Source organism: Diceros bicornis, chromosome 22 (genome assembly GCF_020826845.1).
Source record: "Diceros bicornis minor isolate mBicDic1 chromosome 22, mDicBic1.mat.cur, whole genome shotgun sequence".
Taxonomy (NCBI): Eukaryota; Metazoa; Chordata; class Mammalia; order Perissodactyla; family Rhinocerotidae; genus Diceros; species Diceros bicornis.
Window position 1 is genome coordinate 43658272 of NC_080761.1, and position 20345 is coordinate 43678616.

Below are 20345 nucleotides of genomic sequence, written 5' to 3' on the forward strand. Positions count from 1 at the left end.
CTGTGGGATCCATGAGAGCGAGGATTACAATCTGCAGAAGTTCATGCTATAGTTCCTTGCACACAGTGGGGATTCAGTAAATTCATGTTGAAAGATATTGCAAGGTTTTCTGAAAACTAAAAATAATTACTGTAAATATCATCGTTATTCTAACTTATTTTTGTATTGAAATCATTAAAAAAGTATGACTCATCTCCTCACCTATATAAACAGGATGTAAAAATCATAATTCTACTTTTTACTGAGTCTTCTCTTATGAAAATGGGTTACTACACTCTCACAAAAAACGACCTCAGAACTATTGAGATAGGACCATTTGTGTCAACAGTAACATCCCCTGATTGCTGGATTTCTTTTTCTCTCATTTTCCTTCTAGACCCCCTTCTAATATGTGGTATCTATTTGCATGGGAATGGAAAATCAGACATTTTGATTTGCTAGAAATGTGTACACAATAAGAATACATTGGCCCTCAATAATGGTCACACAGGCCTCCTATAAAGGGAACCATGAGCTTTAGTGCATGGCCTGTGTAACACCATTTTGTCTGCTTACAGATATTGCTTAATCCCTAGTTTTCAGTTATCATCTAGATAGTTGAGATTGCTAGATAAGGCAACAAATAAGGCTGATAAAGCTATTTGATGTCTTGCTGTGTATGGTTAAGGCCCTACAAAAAAAATTCAGGTCAACTTAGTTGAACATTATTGTCTTTTAGATACAGAAAAGTAGGTGTCTTTTTTAAAATCACAAACTGCATATATTTATTGTTTTGTCATAGTGTAATTGGGAATTAAATCTAATTCTTATGAAAAACAAAATTCTCATACAAAAACACCGCCCCCACCCCAAAATCTCATAATACTAAAACAGAAAAATAACAAATGCTTTGCCAAATGAAAGAACCCTGTAATAGTAGAGTTCTAAATGATTTGGCTTGCTCATTCCTTTGGTATTGAACAATTCACTGAAACTTTACAAAACATTAGAAATCCTCAGAGTTTGTTTATCTTTTCCCCTAATATATATAAAATAAAAGAGGAGCTTAAAGAAGAAGACTTTTAGAGACTACTAATGATTTCAATGACATAGGAAAACAGAAAGGGAGAACTGAAAGTGGGAAATTCCTCTGAACTAGAAAGAGTGGAGGACTGTCCGTATAAATATCCCACACTCATGGAGGAAGGACACTCGTCCTCAAGCTCTTGAAGCCTCTACTCCAGCATCGAGGTGGTAGAAGGCAACGCTGTTCCTGTTTTCATCATGACCAACAGGTGTATCCTCCAGATGGCTCTCCTGCTGTGTTTCTGCACCGTGGCTCTTTCCAGGAACTACAACTTGCTTCGGTCCCAACTAAGCAGCAGCAATTCGGCATGTCAGAATCTCCTGCGGCAGTTGAATGGGACCTATTGCCGCGAGGACAGAATGAACTTCGAGGTCCCCGAGGAGATTGAGCAACCACAGCAGTTGCAGAAGGAGGACGCCGTGTTGGTCATCTATGAGATGCTCCGGCAGACCTTGAGTGTTTTCAGAAGAAATTTCGCTAGCACTGGCTGGAATGAGACCATCGTCAAGAGGCTCCATGTGGAAGTCCACCTGCAGATGGACCGTCTGGAGACAAACGTGGCTGAAATAACGGAGAAGGAAAACTTCACCTGGGAAAACACGCCCGTTCCGCACGTGAGGAAATATTACGCACGGATCGTGCAGTACCTGAAGGCCAAGAAGTACAGCCGCTGTGCCTGGACAACAGTCCAAGCGGAAATCCTCAGGAACTTTTCCTTCCTTACCGGACTCCTAGATTACCTCCAAAACTGAAGGTCTCCCGGCCTGTGCCTCTGAGAATGGACAATGCTGACGGTGATTTCAGGCGTTCTTCCACCAGCAAAGGCGCTTTCAGTGACTGACAGCTAATGCACTGCGTTTGAAAGGACAGTTAAAGACTCGAGAATTTTTTACTAACTTATGAATTAAGTTATTTATTTATTTATTTAAACCTTTACCTTGGAAAATAAATTATTTCTGAAACAAAAGTCAACATGCCTTTTTATTTCAACTTGATTTATATAACCACCCATGTTAAAAATTGCAGAGTATCTATTAGATGTTCTTTGTAAATTGTGCCTGCAAACTAGTATAGTTTCTGGCCCCTGCCTTCAGGGAATTTAAAATCCAAGGAAGCCACGTGGAATATACAAGGTAAGAGATGATAAGGGGACCTGAACCTTATAGGAGAATAAATGCCGACTGAGTCACATTAAAATGAAAGAGACAGGCAGGAGGCTCTGGAACTAGAACGACGGGTTCCTGCTGCTTGTACTCTGTGCCCTGCGCTCTCTGGCCCTAAAGTTAGAATTTGCCTGGCTGTCAGGGTAACCAGAGGAATACTTCAACTCTTGTGTTTGCCTAAGCTCATGCCTATTATCTCCAGGATGCTCTGCCTCCCTCTCTTACCCCCAGACCCCACAGGATTTTAAAATGTTTATGTGCCCCCCAAGCCTAAGGGTGAGAAGTCCCAGGCACTTGTGTGACACTGTTAAGTAGCAGTCCCTTTATGGTACTCTTCATGGGACAGCCAAGATGTATGGGTGTCTTACGGGAGCTGGCATCTCTGTCTCCTTCCAGAGCACAGGCACCAGAGGGAGAAAGAACTCTGCTTTATACCCCTGCCATGTGTCTAGGTTTTCTCCCTTGTCTTGTATTCTCAGGGTGTGATGATTAGCATGAAGCCTAAATCCAATAACAACATGCTGACTGGATAAACTACTAAAATTTATCATATTTTGCAACGTACATTTTTGGAAAGAAAACTTGTCTACTATGCAAATCCCTATGCTCATTTTAGAACTTAGATCATTTACTTGTGCAATGATATAAACAGTATAATTAAATCATGAAAAATAATGAATAATAAAATTTACTTAGCTATTTAAAAAAAATCAATCCATTCCATAATCTCTATCCTCATATAGACAGGCTGACTTTTTACTAGTGTCATCTAAAGATTATCAGATCATTTGAAGCCTAGGTTTCTGAGGGATGGAAAATTATGTCACAAACATTTACAGTTCACGTGCATTCTGGGGATTTTGTCCATACTGGACAAGGGCAAGACAGCTGCAAGATGGATAATTTGAGGGACATAGGCAACTTCCCACCTCAAAAGTAATGTGGTAAATTGTGTGGTTGCTGTGAGCTGTGTGAATCAGGGAGAGTGTGAGTTTAGCTGTGAGGCTCTGTGTAAGATACCAGGCTAGTTGTCTTCCATTATCACAAAGCAGAGGGCAAATTAGAGATGAGGTCATACTTGTGAGTTTAATACAGCGCTAGGCAGAGGCTGAAAATCGTGCTGCCCTTGCAGGTTAAATACCTGGAACCATATGCACCTTAAAGGAAATAGAATCCTAGTGGTTTTAGCAATGAACTTGGTAGGCGTTATTGACACTAAGAGTAGAGTGGAAATATTATCCATGTCTTATACTCCTAGCGAATGTGGCCATGATTAGGCAAAATAGCTTGGACAGTCATGAACACTTTCCAGTAGGAAGAAGAAATCTAAGAAACTGCTTTCATAAAAATTATTTATTGAGTGATTACACTAAACCTGGTGACAAGGATAACACAGTGAATAAGACAGAGTCCAGTTACAATGAGCCGATTTGCGGAAGATGGTCTCTTCCCTACTTTCTTAGTCTGGTTCGGGCTGCTATAACAAATACCACGGACTGGGTAGCTTAAACAAACAGAAGTTTATTGATTACAGTATTGGAGGCTGGAATTCCAAGATCACAGCTCCAGCATGTTCGGGTGAGGGCCCACTTCTGGTGGTAGACTCATTCTTGCATCCTCACAAGCTGGAAGGAGCAGGGATCTCTCTGGAGCCTTTTTTATAAGGGCAGTAATTCCATTGCTGAAGGCTGGGCTGTCATGACCTAAGCACCTCCCAAACGCCCCACCTCCCAATACCATCACATCAGGCATTAGGATTTCAAGACATGAATTTGGGAGGAAACCAACGTTCAGACTATAGCACCTATCATTTAAAGAGTAGGAACTCCAGGCCTGAGGGAACTTAACTTCCTATGTCAAAAAAAAAAAAAAAAAGGAGTAAAGCAGAGTTCAGGATCAGAGCTGAAAGATAATTCTTCATGTGATAATAATATTTATGCAGTACTGAATTAAGGACAAAGATGTTTTCCTTTTGTTTGAAAAGAATAGACTTGGAACGGAACCTCTGAAAACTCTTTGAGAAATTTGAGATTTGATGCAAAAAAGTACAAAGAAAGATTCAAATTCATGATTTTTTTTTTTTTTTTTTGGTGAGGAAGATCAGCCCTAAGCTAACATCCATACCAATCCTCTTCTATTTGCTGAGGAAGACTGGCCCTGGGCTAACATTTTGCCCATCTTCCCCCATTTTATATGGGATGCCGCCAAAGCATGGCCTGACAAGCTGTGCATCCGTGTGCGCCCGGGATCCGAACCTCAGGCAGCGGCAGCGGAGCACGTGCACTTAACCGCTATGTCACGGGCTGGCCCCTGATGATGTTTTCTTTTTTTTTTTTTTTTTTAATTTTTGCTTATTGCAGTAACATTGGTTTATGACATTGTAAAAATTTCAGGTGTACATCATTGTACTTCTATTTCTCCATAGATTACATCATGTTCACCACCAAAATACTAATTACAACCCATCACCACACACATGTACCGAATTATCCCTTTCACCCTCCTCCCTTCCCCCTTCCCCTCTGGTAACCACCAATCCAATCTCTGTCCCTATGTGTTTGTTTATTGTTGTTATTATCTACTACTTAATGAAGGAAATCATACGGTATTTGACCTTCTCCCTCTGACTTATTTCACTTTGCATTATACCCGCAATGTCCATCCATGTTGTCACAAATGGCTGGATTTCATCGTTTCTTATGGCTGAGTAGTATTCCATTGTGTATATATACCACAGCTTCTTTATCCATTCGTCCCTTGATGGGCACTTAGGTTGCTTCCAAGTCTTGGCTATTGTGAATAACGCTGCAATGAACACAGGGGTGCAAGTACCTTTACAGACTGGTGTTTTCAAGTTCTTTGGATAAATACCCAACAGTGGAATAGCTGGATCATATGGTAGTTCTATGCTTGATTTTTTGAGGAATCTCCATACTGTTTTCCATAGTGGCTGCACCAGTTTGTACTCCCACCAGCAGTGTATGAGAGTTCCCTTCTCTCCACATCCTCTCCAACACATGTTGTTTCCTGTCTTGTTAATTATAGCCATTGTGACGGGCGTGAGGTGATATCTCATTGTAGTTTTGATTTGCATTTCCCTGATAGTTAGTGATTTTGAACATCTTTCCATGTGTCTGTTGGCCATCTGTATATCTTCTTTGGAGAAATGTCTGTTCAGGTCTTTTGCCCATTTTTTAATTGGGTTGGTAGTTTTTTGTTGTTGAGATGCATGAGTTCTTTATATATTTTGGAGATTAAGCCCTTATCAGAAGTATGGTTTGAAAATATCTTCTCCCAATTGTTAGGTTGTCTTTTCATTTTGTTGATGGTTTCCTTTGCTGTGCAGAAGCTTTTTAGTTTGATGTAGTCCCATTTGTTTATTTTTTCTATTGTTTCTCTTGCCCGGTCAGACGTGGTGTTTGAAAAGATGTTGCTAAGACCGATGTCGAAGAGCATACTGCCTATGTTTTCCTCTAGAAGTTTCACAGTTTCAGGTCTTACATTCCAGTCTTTAATCCATTTGGATTTAATTTTTGTGCATGGTGTAAGGTAAGGGTCTACTTTCATTTTTTTGCATATGGCTATCCAGTTTTCCCAACACCATTTGTTGAAGAGACTTTTTCCCCATTGTATGTTCTTGGCTCCTTTGTCAAAGATTAGCTGTCCATAGATGTGTGGGTTTATTTCTGGGCTTTCGATTCTGTTCCATTGATCTGTGCATCTGTTTTAGTGCCAGTACCATGCTGTTTTGGTTACTATAGCTTTGTAGTATATTTTGAAATCAGGCAGTGTGATACCTCCAGCTTTGTTCTTTTTTCTCAGGATTCCTTTACCTATTCGGGGTCTTTTGTTGTTCCATATAAATTTTAGGATTCTTTGTTCTATTTCTGTGAAAAATGTTGTTGGAACTTTGATAGGGATTGCATTGAATCTATAGATGGCTTTAGGAAGTATGGACATTTTAACTATGTTAATTCTTCCAATCCAAGAGCACAGAATATCTTTCCATTTCTTTGTGTCTTCTTCAATTTCTTTCAGAAATGTTTTATAGTTTTCGGTGTACAGATCTTTCACCTCTTCGGTTAAGTTTATTCCTATGTATTTTATTCTTTTTGTTGCAATTGTAAATGGGATGGTAGTCTTAATTTCTCTTTCTGCTACTTCGTTGTTAGTGTACAGAAATGCAACTGATTTTTGTATGTTGATTTTGTATCCTGCAACTTTACCATATTCGTTTATTACTTCTAAAAGTTTTCTGGTGGATTCTTTAGGGTTTTCTATATATAAAATCATGTCATCTGCAAATAGTGACAGTTTCACTTCTTCCTTTCCAATTTGGATCCCTTTTATTTCTTTCTCTTGACTGATTGCTCTGGCTAGGACTTCCAGTACTATGTTAAATAGGAGTGGTGACAGTGGGCATCCTTGTCTGGTTCCTGTTCTTAGAGGAGTAGGTTTCAGTTTTTCACCATTGAGGATGATATTAGCTGTGGGTTTCTCATATATGGTCTTTATTATGTTGAGATACTTTCCTTCTATACCCATTTTATTCAGAGTTTTTATCATAAATGGATGCTGTATCTTGTCAAATGCTTTCTCTGCATCTATTGAGATGATCATGTGATTTTTATTCTTCATTTTATTGCTGTGGTGTATTACGTTGATTGATTTGCGAATGTTAAACCATCCCTGCATCCCTGGAATAAATCCCACTTGATCATGGCGTATAATCTTTTTAACATATTGTTGTATGCGATTTGCTAGTATTTTGTTGAGGATTTTTGCATCCATGTTCATCAGTGATATGGGCCTGTAATTTTCTTTTTTTTTGTGTTGTCCTTGTCTGGTTTTGGTATCAGGGTAATGTCAGCTTCGTAGAATGAGTTAGGGAGCTTCCCCCCCTCCTCAATTTTTGGAAGAGTTTGAGAAGGATAGGTATTAAGTCTTCTTTGTATGTTTGGTAGAATTCACCAGGGAAGCAGTCTGGTCCTGGACTTTTATTTTTGGGGAGGTTTGTGATTACTGTTTCGATCTCCTCACTGGTGATTGGTCTACTCAAATTCTCTACTTCTTCTTGATCCAGATTTGGAAGGTTGTATGATTCTAAGAATTTATCCATTTCTTCCAGATTGTCAAATTGGTTGGCATATATCTTTTCGTAGTATTCTCTTATGATCTTTTGTATTTCCGAGGTGTCTGTTGTAACCTCTCCTCTTTCATTTCTGATTTTACTTATTTGTGCCTTCTCTCTTTTTTTCTTGGTGAGTCTAGCTAAAGATTTGTCAATTTTGTTGACCTTTTCAAAGAACCAGCTCTTGGTTTTATTAATTTTTTCTATTTTTTTTTTGGTCTCTATTTCATTTATTTCTGCTCTGATTTTTATTATTTCCCTTCTTCTACTGATTTTGGGTTTGGTTTGTTCTTCTTTTTCCAGTTCCTTCAGGTGCATTGTTAGATTGTTTATTTGAGGTTTTTCTTGTTTGTTGAGATAGGTCTGTAATCGCTATAAACTTCCCTCTTAGAACCGCTTTTGCTGTATCCCATAAATTCTGGCATGTCGTATTTTCATTTTCATTTGTCTCCAGGTATTTTTTGATTTCTTCTTTGATTTCTTCGTTAACCCAGTCGTTGTTCAGTAGCATTTTGTTTAATCTCCACGTGTTTGTGGCTTTTCTGATTTTCTTCCTATAGTTGATTTCTAGTTTCACACCGTTGTGGTCAGAAAAGATGCTTGGTATTATTTCAATCGTCTTAAATTTATGGAGACTTGTTTTGTGGCCTAATTTGTGATCAATCCTGGAGAATGTTCCATGTGCATTTGAAAAGACTGTGTATTCTTCGGTTTTTGGATGGAATGCTCTGTATATGTCTAGTAGGTCCATCTGTTCTAGTGTGTCGTTTAAGGGCAATGTTTCCTTATTGATCTTCTGTTTGGATGATCTATCCGTTGGTGTAAGTGGAGTGTTAAAGTCCCCTACTATTATTGTGTTACTGTCTATTTCTGTTTTTATGTCTGTTAATAATTGCTTTATATATTTAGGTGCACCTACATTGGGTGCATAGATATTTACAAGTGTTATATCCTCTTGTTGGATTCTTCCCTTGATCATTATGTAATGCCCTTCTTTGTCTCTTTTTACAGTTTTTGTTTTAAAGTCTATTTTGTCTGATATGAGTACTGCTACCCCAGCTTTCTTTTCATTGCCATTTGTGTGGAGTATCTTTTTCCATCCCTTCACTTTCAGTTTGTGAGTGTCTTTAGGTCTGAAGTGTGTCTCTTGTATGCAGCATATATACGGGTCTTGTTTTTTTATCCAATCAGCCATCCTATGCCTTTTAATTGGAGCATTTAGTCCATTGACGTTTAAAGTAGCTATTGATAAGTATGTACTTACTGCCATTTTTTAACTTTTTAATTTTTCTCAGAGTTTTAGTAATCCTTCTCTGTTCCTTTCTTCTTCTATACAGAATTAATGGTCACTTTAGTTTGACCTCTGTCTGAAAGCTGTACTCTTAACTCCCCTCCTCCCTCCTTTTATGTTTTTGATATCATATCTAACCTCTTTTTTGTGTATTTGTATCCACTATGTTCTAATCATGGAAATAGATAATTTTTCCTATTTGTGGTCTTCTCTTTTCCCCTTAAATCAGTCCCTTTAACATTTCTTGTAGCACTGGTTTCTTGGTGACAAACTCCTTTAATTTTTGCTTATCTGGGAAAATTTTGATCTCGCCTTCCATTTTGAATGATAACCTTGCTGGGTAGAGTATTCTTGGCTGTAAGTTTTTTCCTTTTAGCACTTTAAATGTATCATGCCATTCTCTTCTAACCTGTAAGGTTTCTGCTGAGAAGTCAGCTGATAGCCTTATGGGGTTTCCTTTGTATGTGACTTGACATTCTCTTGCAGCTTTTAGGATTCTCTTTTTATCTTTAATTCTGGACATTTTGATTATGATGTGTCTTGGTGTGGGCCTCTTTGGGTTTATCTTGTTTGGGGCTCTCTGTGCTTCCTGTACCTGGATGTCTGTTTCCTTCCTTAGGTTAGGGAAGTTTTCATCTATTATTTCTTGAAATAGATTCTCTGCCCCTTTGTCTCACTCTTCTCCTTCCAGGACACCTATAACACGGATGATAGTGCGCTTGATGTTGTCCCAGAGGTCCCTTAGACTGTCCTCACTCTTTTTAATTCTTTTCTCTTTTACCTGTTCAGCTTGGGTAATTTCTTCTAGTCTTTCATCCAGCTCGCAGATCCGTTCTTCTGTATCCTCTACTCTGCTTTTGAGTCCTTCTAGTGAATTTTTCATTTCCAGTTTTGTATTCTTCATTTCTGATTGGTTCTTTTTTATATCTTCCATTTCTTTGTTGACATTCTCACTGAGTTCATCTATTCTTCTCCCCAGATCAGTGAGCATCCTTAACACTCTCAGTTTGAACTCTCTGTCAGGTAGGTTGCTCATTTCTGTTTCACTTAGTTCCTTTTCTGGGGTTTTGTCCTGTTCCCTTACTTGGAATGCACTCCTTTGCCTCCTCATTTTGCCTCTTTCCCTGTGCTTGTGTCTACGTATTAGGTAGGTCAGCTACGTCTCCTGCACTTGGATAGGTGAACTTATGTAAGTGATGCCTTAGGAGGCTTCCAGTGTGCTTCCCTCAGTTCTCAATGTTCCAGGGGTGATCCCTATGTGGGCTACGTGTGTCCTTCTGTTGTGGCCTGTTTGCTCTCCCTGTAGGCGCCCAGGGAGGCCGAGTTATGCTCCTGGCCAGCTGTTGTAATGCTCAGCTGCTTGTAGTTGTTGTGGGCCCTTGAGTCTCTTTATCAGGTGTGGGGAGCCCCAGCACAGTTGGCTGCAAGTTCTAATACCACATTTGTGTTGCAGTATTTCTTTTAAGTGAGTAGGCCCCCAGCATGGCAGGTTATTAGGCTCAGGGCCTTACAATTGCTGTAAGCCTCTAGCCTATTAGGTCTCTTGTCAGCTCTCTGAGGATTGCAGCTGGGTGGGGCTGGCCTCAGGCACAGGAGCACCCAATCATTTCAGGCTTTGGAAGGTGGGGCAAACCTCCTATGTGGGTCTTTGAGAAGCACAAGTCTTCTGCAGCTGACAAACCCTGCCGCCCACAGGTCCACACACACAGTCAACACAGTCCTGCCCCGTGTGAGCGCCCCAACCTCCCCAAGCGGACCCAGTCTCTCCACGGCAGGAGCCCCACATACTCCGCCACTGCCCCACACTCTCCACCCGCTCCTTGTGCACACCCTGCCCGGCGCAAGTCGGCTCAGTCGCCAGGCTGCAGAGAATCCAGTCACCAATCTATGCAGGCCCACAAGTTGCCTGAGGGCTTGTTGTTGGGTGGGGCCAGTCTCTAGGGTGGGCTGCCTGCCCTGGCTGAGCTGGATTAAATTGGTGCTCTAGAGGGTGGGGCACACCCTGGGCTAGCAAGCCTCAGGGAGAACTCCAATGGCGTCTGTGTCAGCACGCTCACACCAGGCCACAACAATGGCCGCCGCCAATGTCCCAGTCCCTGGAGAGGTCTCACCCCTCACCGAGATGCACTCAGGGCCTATTAGGTGAGTCTCTTGTCACCACAGCACTGTGCACCTTTCTTTCTGGTGATTTTAGGATGCTTTCTGAAACAGGTGAGTTTGCACGCAGGCCCTGTAAGAGCCACTTTCAGTTTCTTTGTGAACCAGGTTTTCTGGGGGTGCTACCCAATGTTTTAGTAGCAGGCACAGTCAGATATTATGCCGCTGGTCTCGATTGTGCTGGGTCCACAAAATGCCCACAGCGGGGGGAACTCCCGGCTCAGGGCCCGGCGTCTCCAGGGAGGCTGCGTACCTGTGAGCTGCTCCCGGCGGCCGTGAAGCTGGCGGCTTGTGAAGGCAGCGTTTTTCCTCTCCAGAAGGGAGTCTCTGCCTCTTCCACCTCAGTTAGGATTGTCCGTTGTTGCAGGAGTTCCTCTTATCCAGTTTTCAGTTCTGTCTCAGGGGTAATTTTTCCACGAGTAGTTGTAAATTGGCTGTGTCCACGGGAGGAGGTGAGTTCCGAGTCTGCTTACGCCGCCATCTTGACTCCGCCTCCTGATGATGTTTTCTAAATCGCCTATTCTCATTGGGGATGATATTGCTACTAAGGGCATGAAAATTCATTCTTAGAGTTGTGAAAAATTTTAAATATTACAATGCTTTGTGGCACACCAAAGCTCAACCCTGTCCAACAAAATCTTATGCTTTAGTTCACTATTCTCATTGGGTTTTCTTGTGTATCATATAAGAAGCATTGACATGGAGTTCATGGGAGATACACAAAATGTGTGCAAGAGCAGTGCTGTAAACCCATGGCGAATGGATGGCTCACTGGAGGACGTTCCCTCCGTCATTTGCTTGCTCTCAAAGTCATACTGTGAGAGGTGGCCTTCACTTACTTATGAGCTGCCATTGGTTTCTGTGGATGCTGCTCGTGGTTAAATCTCGGCGCTTCTGAGTGTGAGGTGGGTTGAGAATTAAATGCAAATATTTTATATTTTATTATTCAATCTATCAAGTTAAACAACCATTAATAAATATGTTAATTACAGAAAAGAAAAAATATTGTCAGAGTATCTAGCAGCTAGTGAAGTTAAAAATTATTTTGACATGAAGCAAAAGTAAAAGTTATGTACGTAAAAGTACATGTTAAGAAACGAATTTGAATTTTCAATTGTTTTTAGCAGTTCTGAAAGATTTTTCAGTATATCATTATTGGTATTATGATGATGTATTCAAGGAAAATTTTAATTTGAATATGTAATTTGATACATTGCTATTAATATAAGTAAATATACTAATTAAAAGCCCCTCTGAGGGCAGGCCCCGTGGCTTAGTGGTTAAGTGCGCGCGCTCCGCTGCTGGCGGCCCGGGTTCGGATCCCAGGCGCACACCGACGGACCGCTTGTCCGACCATGCTGAGGCCACGTCCCACATACAGCAACTAGAAGGATGTGCAACTATGACGTACAACTATCTACCGGGGCTTTGGGGGAAAAAAATAAAAGTAAATAAAATTATAAAAAACAAAACAAAAAGCCCCTCTGAAAACATAGTTATTAAGATAAATTAAATGTCAATAGCTTTCAAATTTAACTTTTATCTTAAAATTTTAGTTCATTCTTAATCTTGCATTCAATAGAAAGAGTGAAGTATGCACTTTCTTTTTCTGTGTATAAAGTAGAAATGTAGACAGAATACATAGATATACCATGTAGCAGTGTTACTAAGTTTTCTTGAGGGGTTCAGTTAGGAAAAAACATAAAGAGACTTTGGGGGCAGGAGGCAATGAAGAAAAAAACAAATGATTGAGAAACACTGCTCTAAACCCACATAGAAAGTGCATAAAGGAAAGCAAAAACAGACGTAGAAAGTAAGGGAAACATTCAGAAAATGGAAACTCGGATATTCCCTATTTAAGACACATGCACAAAGGAAGGTCTTCAGACAACCCAGAGACCAAGAGTCACAGATCACTCACTTCAGCCAGGCCAGCAGCATCTGCAAGATCCCCAATGGCCCTACCCTTTTCCTTCCTGACGGCCCTGGTGGTGCTCAGCTGCCACTCCATCTGCTCTCTGGGCCGTGAGCTGCCTCACACCCCCAGCCTGGGCAACACAAGGGTCTTGATGCTCCTGGAACAAATGAGGAGAATGCCCCCCTTCTCCTGCCTGAAGGACAGAAATGACTTTGGATTCCCCCAGGAGGTGTTTGATGGCAACCAGATCCAGAAGGCTCAAGCCGTCTCTGTGGTCCATGAGATGATCCAGCAGATCTGCCACCTCTTCAGCACAGAGGTCTCGTCTGCTGCCTGGGATGAGACCCTCCTGGACAAATTCTACACTGGACTTGATCAGCAGCTGACTGACCCGGAAGCCTGTCTGACCCAGCAGGTGGGGGTGGAAGAGACTCCCCTGATGAATGAGGACTCCACGCTGGCTGTGAGGAGATACTTCCAGAGAATCACTCTGTATCTGCAAGAGAAGAAATACAGCCCTTGTGCCTGGGAGCTTGTCAGAGCAGAAATCACGAGATCCTTCTCTACATCAACAAACTTGTAACAAAGATTAAGGAGTAAGGAATGACACCTGGTTCAACATGGAAATGGTTCTCCCTGACTGATAATATCACACTTCTACATGTTCTGTCATGTCAAAGACTCTCGTTTCTGCTGTAATCATGACCTGAATTCAACCAAATTTGTTAAATGTTTTCAAGAGTATTAATGAATATTGTGTTTAACCCTGAGAACACTAGTTTCATAGAGATGACCATGCTGATCTATTTATTTATCTATTTAAATATTTATTTTATTATTTATAACATTTAAATTATTTTTGTTCATGTAATACTATGTGCTCTTTTACATTGTGGTTTAATATAACAAAATGTATTCTTTATATTTAGTCAAGTTATTATTATTTTATTCATTCAATATTTAATATAGAAAATTTCTTGCATTTGTTTATTCTTTAAAAAGAAACACCACACATGAATGATTAAAGAATGGATGGCACAATTCATTTACCCATCATTGTTATATTCAAGTTAGAAGTAAAAATAGACTTCCTCTAAGCCAGGTTCTGAGTTGCCCTCAGGATGTAGAGGTGAATGTAACAAATACAGTTCCTGCTTTCTTGTATGTTTGACTTTTGTAGGAAAAGTAACCTAAAACCAATAATCAGGTGACTGATAATTAACTATTAATTATTTTCAAAATTAATACTAATTAATATTTAGAAATTAACATCACTTACATTTAATGCTGTAATGAGAAGTAGGGAAAAGAATGGAATTCTCTCAGCAGAAGCTGGATCAAGCCATGTCAGGATATAAGAACAAAAACAGTAGATATTCTCTGTATTTTCCTGGTAGACATCTAAGTGCAAATGTCCACTGGATATTTCCATTTGCAATTTACCGGCAAATCCACAAACTGTAGAGCCTGGGAAGGGAAGTGGTCAGATGGGAAGAGAGTATAGAATGTGAAAAGGACTTAAAATTGATTGCTAGGATTGATTGCTTCAACCTTAAAAGGGAGAGAAGAGCCACAAAGGAAACAGGTGGAATGGCCGTATGTTAACAGGACGAGAGAGAACAGAGAGAAGACCATGTTTAAAGACTGAAACTGCTCAGAAGACTCAATGTCTTCATGAAAAATGTGGATGGAAACTGCCCCCCACACTGGGAAAAGAGATGGCATTGGTGACCTCAGGGAGAGCTGGTTTGGAGGAATTAATCACCAGAAACCCTACTGGAGTAGGAGGAAGGGTGAGTAAGAGAAGTTAGTGACAATATATAGAAATGGGCTTGAGAGGTTTGTCTTCTGAAGCGGAGGAGAGAAATAGGGTGGGACCTAGAATAGAGGATTGTTTTTCCTCTGCATTGTTTTCCCTTTTTTTGAAATATATTTGCTTTTGGATAGATTTCATAGATTTGATATATTGACAAATCGTATTAATATGTTTACTGTGTTATTCACGTTAAATCATGACATATTTAATTAGTTACAATGATAATTTATCATTACTTTGATTAGTACTATGTTGAATGTCACTAAGCTGCTCTGTGGATTGAAACCCTCCACCAGATGGGGAAACAGATCGAGCTGACCTTCGTGAGAGCTGGTTTGGTGGAACTAATGAGCAGAAACCACACTGGAGGAGCGGAAGGGTGATAGGAGAAGAGAGAACTCCCATTGTCATTTTTCTCACCTGGAGATTCACTTCATTTCTTTCATCATCTCAGATCTACATTTGTTTCCCTTTTGTCTCAGTGCATCCAAATGCAAGGACAGCTTTCTAAGAAGGTTGAGTGGAGAAAGAAAAAAAATGGTGTATTGAAAATGATGGAAAATAAAGCTACAGGCCCATTATGTTTCCATTTTTCTGCACTCGTTTGTTACTAGCCTCAAGATGAAATAGAAAGTAATTCAAAAGCAGAAAGACAACTCTTCCCCAGAAAAATACTAAATTAAAATGATCAGACAATATTACAAAGATTGTGAAACTAATGAGGCAAAGATGGCGAGTTTTCTGTAGCATCATACGCTGCCCTCACTGTCCTCCATCTTCACTGTGAGATGGAGAGTGATGAACCAAGAAGCTCTGGAGAAACGTACTGACTGAATAATCTAGGGATGGCTATTAATACTTCAGTGTAAGGTTCTGATGGGAGGTTAATATAAGTCTCTGATGTGAAGGTTGATGGAAAATCTGAGACTATTACTTGTTAATAAATATAGCTTGAGTAATTATTATGAACTCTGGACTAATGGTACAATAGTGAACAAGATATAGACCTTTCTCCTAAGGAGGTTACTTGTCAAACAGGTCTAATAAATCCATTTTCAAGGAGACAAATTCAGAAGGATGAGGTAGCTTGGCTGACATGTAAAATAAAGAGGGTAAAACAGAGTCCAGGAACAGATGAGAAATTTTGTTCTTAGCAAGAAGAAGAACAGTATTTCCATAAGTTTAACTTTAAAAAAAGACTTTTTCATTTGAAAAATTTGAACACTTATATTGAAACATTGAAGTTTCTTGGGGCAAATTAAATGTAATTTGAGAAAAAGAGAGAATAATTTAAATGATTGATATCTTCTAATTTATTTAGAGCATACATAGGAGAGAAAAAACGATAAAAAGTGTACAGAAACATCCCCAAAATGAAAACTACTGTGTTCTCTATTTAAGAAACAGGCATAGAAAGGTCTCCAAAGAAACTAGGGGTCAAGACTCAGATAGACACACACCTCAAAAGGCCACCAGCATCCCTAAGGTCCCCAAAGCCCACCCTTCTGATGGCCCTCCTGGTGGTTAGGTACATCACCATCTCATCTCTAGGCTGTGACCTGCCTCATTGCCATGAACTCGTTCACAGGAAGATCTGATGCTTCTGAGACAAATTAGCAGCATCTTCCCATTCTCCTGACTGAAGCACATCTCCTCTGGATGATGGTAGACGTAGCCAGTTCCAGAAGGCACAAGCCATCTTCTGCGCCGTAAGGTGCTCCAGCCGATCTTCAGCCTCTCCCACACAGAGGGCTAATCTGCTGCCTGGAAAATGACCCCCCTGAGCAAACTCCACACTGACTCCATTGGAAGCTGGAAGACCTGGACACCTGTTCGGTGCAGGTGATGGGAGAAGAAGAATCTGCCCTGGGAACTGAGGGCCCTGCAGTGGCTATGAAGAGGTACTTCCGGGGACTCCATCTCTACCTGAAAGAGAAGAAATAGGGTGACTGTGCCTGGGAGATTGTCAGAGTGGAAATCATGAGATCCTTCTCTTCATCCACAAACTTGCAATAAAAATGAAAAGTAAGAGAAGGAACCTGAAAATAATTCTCTTTAACAAATACAGTTATTGAAATGATTCTGTTTACCTAATACATTAAGTCACATGCCCATATGTTCAGTCACTTTAAAGACTTATTTCCTCTTTAGTCATAGAATGCCTTGAATTACATTGTTCAACGTTGTTGTTAAAATGTTTTTGTGAAAATGAATATCTCTAGGGCATCACTCCTTGAGAGAGAGCTATAGTGATGTTCTGTATATATTCATATATTGGGGGAACTTCTAGTTTCCCATTCAACATGCAACCAGCTTGGAAATCATCATTCCCAACCTCACACAAAAAACACAAAAAACGCAGCATGACTTGAAAAACAACTCTTCTTAGATCCATCAAGAATTGAAATCGCAGGGCAAGCCACTGCCTTGATAACTGGAGAGAAAGGAGGATGCAGAGGATGACAGCTTACCTGGAGCAGAAGCCCACAGCTGGCTCTAGTATTAGTGGGAACACTTAAACCTAATTGAAGAATTGCTGGAGGCTCTGTGTGGATGAGCTTCAGAGTTGAAAACTCCAGGGGTCTAGAGTTAGTGGACCCCCACAATTTTGTGCTTTTGCCTTCAGGAACCCTACCAGGTTCTCACGTGAAGATCCGAGATCTTTTTTTCCTGCAGAGGGAGGCAAAAAGTAATCATTTTGAAATACTTTGAGGGTTCTGTTCCTCTTAACAAAGGCCAGCCCTCAAGGGAAACTATTTTACCAGAGCCTAACCCACCTGGGGGAGGACAAATGCTTCACTCCAAACCCCTCTCACTTTCCTGTCTCATCTAATAGAGTTTTAAAAAACTGAGATGCACTTGTGAAGTTCACAGCCCAGGGGCACAGGATCCCTGAAAGACTGAGACATAATCATAGGATTCTAGAACACTTCCCCTCCCCCATACCAACATCAAATCAATAGGGTTCCAGTATAATAACCAGAGATTTCAATGGAAAGAACTGCAAGTGTCAGACTTTATTTAAGAAGAAATCTCTAGGGAAACCCAAAGACAACAAGGGAGAAAAAAGCAAGGCCACAAGAGGAAACTTTAGCCTCTGACACCTACACCTACAGCAAATAGTGAACACAGCTCAACTCCTAGCTGGAGAAATGAAACACCTCACCCTAAAGGGCAATTCATCCCAGTTCCTTTTACCCAGGACATCATGTCCCGCTTTCAACAAAACTTACAAAGCATACTCAAAGGTGAAACACTCAGTGTGAAGAGACAGATCATGCATGAGAAATAGACTCAGATACAGCAGAGATTTTAGAATTATCAGACCAGGAATTCAAAAATAATTATGGTTAATATGCTGAGGGCTCCAATGTATTCATTTATTCATTCATCTACTTTATCTATGTCATACTCTGTATGGTATTTAAACTAGTTTTCTTCATATAATAATCATGTTCACCTAATAATATATTCAAGTATCATGAAAAATGTTCACCTTTATCTTTCATCAAATTATTTTCTTAGTTTATAAACTTCTTCCCCAGGAGACATCTTGGATTTGTTTATTCTTGAAAAGAGACATAGCCTAAATTTCCAACCCATATTAAAAAGTAAATGATGAATTCAACTCACTTATTTGTTTTCCCCAGTCAGTTATAGTTTAAAACTGCCTATTTCTGTCAGTTTAGTGATAGTTCTGAGAATACAGAGGCGTGAAAGCAAATGCAAAACCTATTCTTTTGGAGCATTCAATTTGGAAGAGAAAGAGATATAAGAGCAGCAACATGTTTAGTGAATTTCGACTACATTTCACATTACAGTGAGAGGTAGAGGACAAGGGATTCTGTCACCAGAAGCTTGAATGAGGGATGTCTTGAAGGGGGAAAGCAGATGTTCTCTATAAAGTCCTCAAGAAACATCTCAAGGCAGACGTCCCATTGGAAGATGCATCTCTGAATGTATACTCTCCAACAATGTATATCCTGGAGATATGAATTTGCAATTTTTTGCTTCATATTTGGAAAGCAGGGAAAGCTAATGGATGTCGTTACTTATGACAAGAGTGTAGAACGAGAAGATGACGTAAGGCTGATAAAAACTTTCAACTTTTAAGGCTGAGAAAGAGGAGAGCCTGCAAAGTGGACAGAGACGGAGTAGCCAGCGCAGTTAGGAGAAAACCAGGAGGAAGGATCTCCAGAAAGCAGTGAAGAAGAAAACAGAGAGTTTGAGGTTTCACAGGATGAAACTTAAGTAGTTATTTACCACATGTGATAGGAGATTCTGCATTGAACCTAGATTCTGACTGGACATATGTGTGATCCCGGGGAATTCACTCAACTTCCCTGACCTTCAGTTTTCTCAAATATAAAGGTGGAAATATTCCTAGAGTTGTTGTGAGTATTAAACAAACCAGAACATTTCAAAGCACTTAGCAGAGTATCTTCCACTGAGTGAGGGCTTAACAGATGGTGGCTAATTTCTTCTTTTTTCATGTAGAGCTATATGAGAATAGTGAACTCTCCTACCTCTCTCTCTGTAACTGGTCGCAAAACGCTGACAGTCTAAAAAACAGAACTGGGAAAAAGTGGCTCATTAATTGTATTTAATTATATGCACAATAATATAATATATATATAAATATGTACATATATACCATAAAATACACGTATATGCCATAATATATACTATACAGCTATAAAGAGATACAGTATTACATACGTTTATATAGTACTCATTTGCTGATCCTGGTATCTGGCACACTTCCCCCTTCCTCTCTGCTTTCCTGGATCCCATTCTTTCACTCCCGTATCACCATCATTTCCTTCCTTCCAGTGTACAAACCTCCGCGTGCTCTCCTCATTAGGCTGTTCTGCCTATTCACACAGCTGCTCTCTTTTCCATTATGGTTTCTGGCTGTCAGTTTCCCCTTAAGAGTACAAAGTCACAAATTGAAGAAAAGTTGAGTGAAAGTTCTAGGTTTTTCTGAAACTCTCAATTGAGAGGCATTTTTTTTCTTTTCTTTTCTCCTTGTGTATACTTTTGGAAATGAGAGGATATCCCTGTTGCAATGATGTAACAGTAGCCGTAACACAAAGGAAACGGAAAGTTGGATGCACTTTGCTCTGTGGAATATTAAAATATTTATAAAGGAAGAGTGCCCGCTGCTGGGCAAAAGGGATAAAGACAGAGACCAAGTCCGGAGACCTGGCTTCTGTTCTACGCAGAATTCTATCCTCTCGGAGCATTTTCTCCAGAATTCAAAAAGGCTCTTTCTTGGAAAGAATCAAACCTAATACTGGAAGAAGCTCATTTCCTGAGCTTCTGTATATTTTTTTTAAATAGCCTTTGTTTTTTAGAGGAGTTTTAGGTTCACAGCAAAAGTGAAAGCAGAAGGTGTAGAGATTCCCCACAGACTCTCTGCCCCGGCATATGCATAGTCTGCCCATTATCACCATCTCCCATCAGATGCAACTGTTGTTACAAATGTTGAGCCAACATTCACACATCATCACCACCCAGAGTCCACAGTTTATGTTTAGGTTCACTCATGGTGCGGTATCTTCTATGGGTTTGGAGGAATGTATAGTGATACATCCACCATTACTGTATCTCTACCCTAAAACCCGCTGTGGTCCACCTATTCGTCACCCAACCCCTAGGAACCACTGATCTTTTGCTGCCCCCATAGATCTGCCATATCCAGACCGTCATACAGTCAGAATCACACAGCAGGCAGCCTTTTAAGATTGGCTTCTCTCACTTAGTAATATGCATTTAAGTGTCCTTCATGTCTTTTAAATTC

General features: G+C 40.2%; 2 protein-coding genes across 2 annotated transcripts; both read left to right on the top strand.

Moving 5' to 3' along the window:
• The first annotated feature begins 1263 nt into the window (after positions 1 to 1263).
• On the top strand, positions 1264 to 1818 carry LOC131419802 (interferon beta-like). Its single transcript, XM_058565332.1, has one exon. The coding sequence runs from the start codon at positions 1264 to 1266 to the stop codon at positions 1816 to 1818; it is 555 nt and encodes a 184-aa protein (XP_058421315.1).
• Positions 1819 to 12763: 10945 nt separating this feature from the next.
• On the top strand, positions 12764 to 13309 carry LOC131419803 (interferon alpha-4-like). Its single transcript, XM_058565333.1, has one exon. The coding sequence runs from the start codon at positions 12764 to 12766 to the stop codon at positions 13307 to 13309; it is 546 nt and encodes a 181-aa protein (XP_058421316.1).
• The last annotated feature ends 7036 nt before the right edge of the window (positions 13310 to 20345 follow it).

Bases quoted from the DNA above. Each gene is read 5' to 3' on its own strand.
- LOC131419802 (XM_058565332.1), top strand. From the start codon at position 1,264: ATGACCAACAGGTGTATCCTCCAGATGGCTCTCCTGCTGTGTTTCTGC.
- LOC131419803 (XM_058565333.1), top strand. From the start codon at position 12,764: ATGGCCCTACCCTTTTCCTTCCTGACGGCCCTGGTGGTGCTCAGCTGC.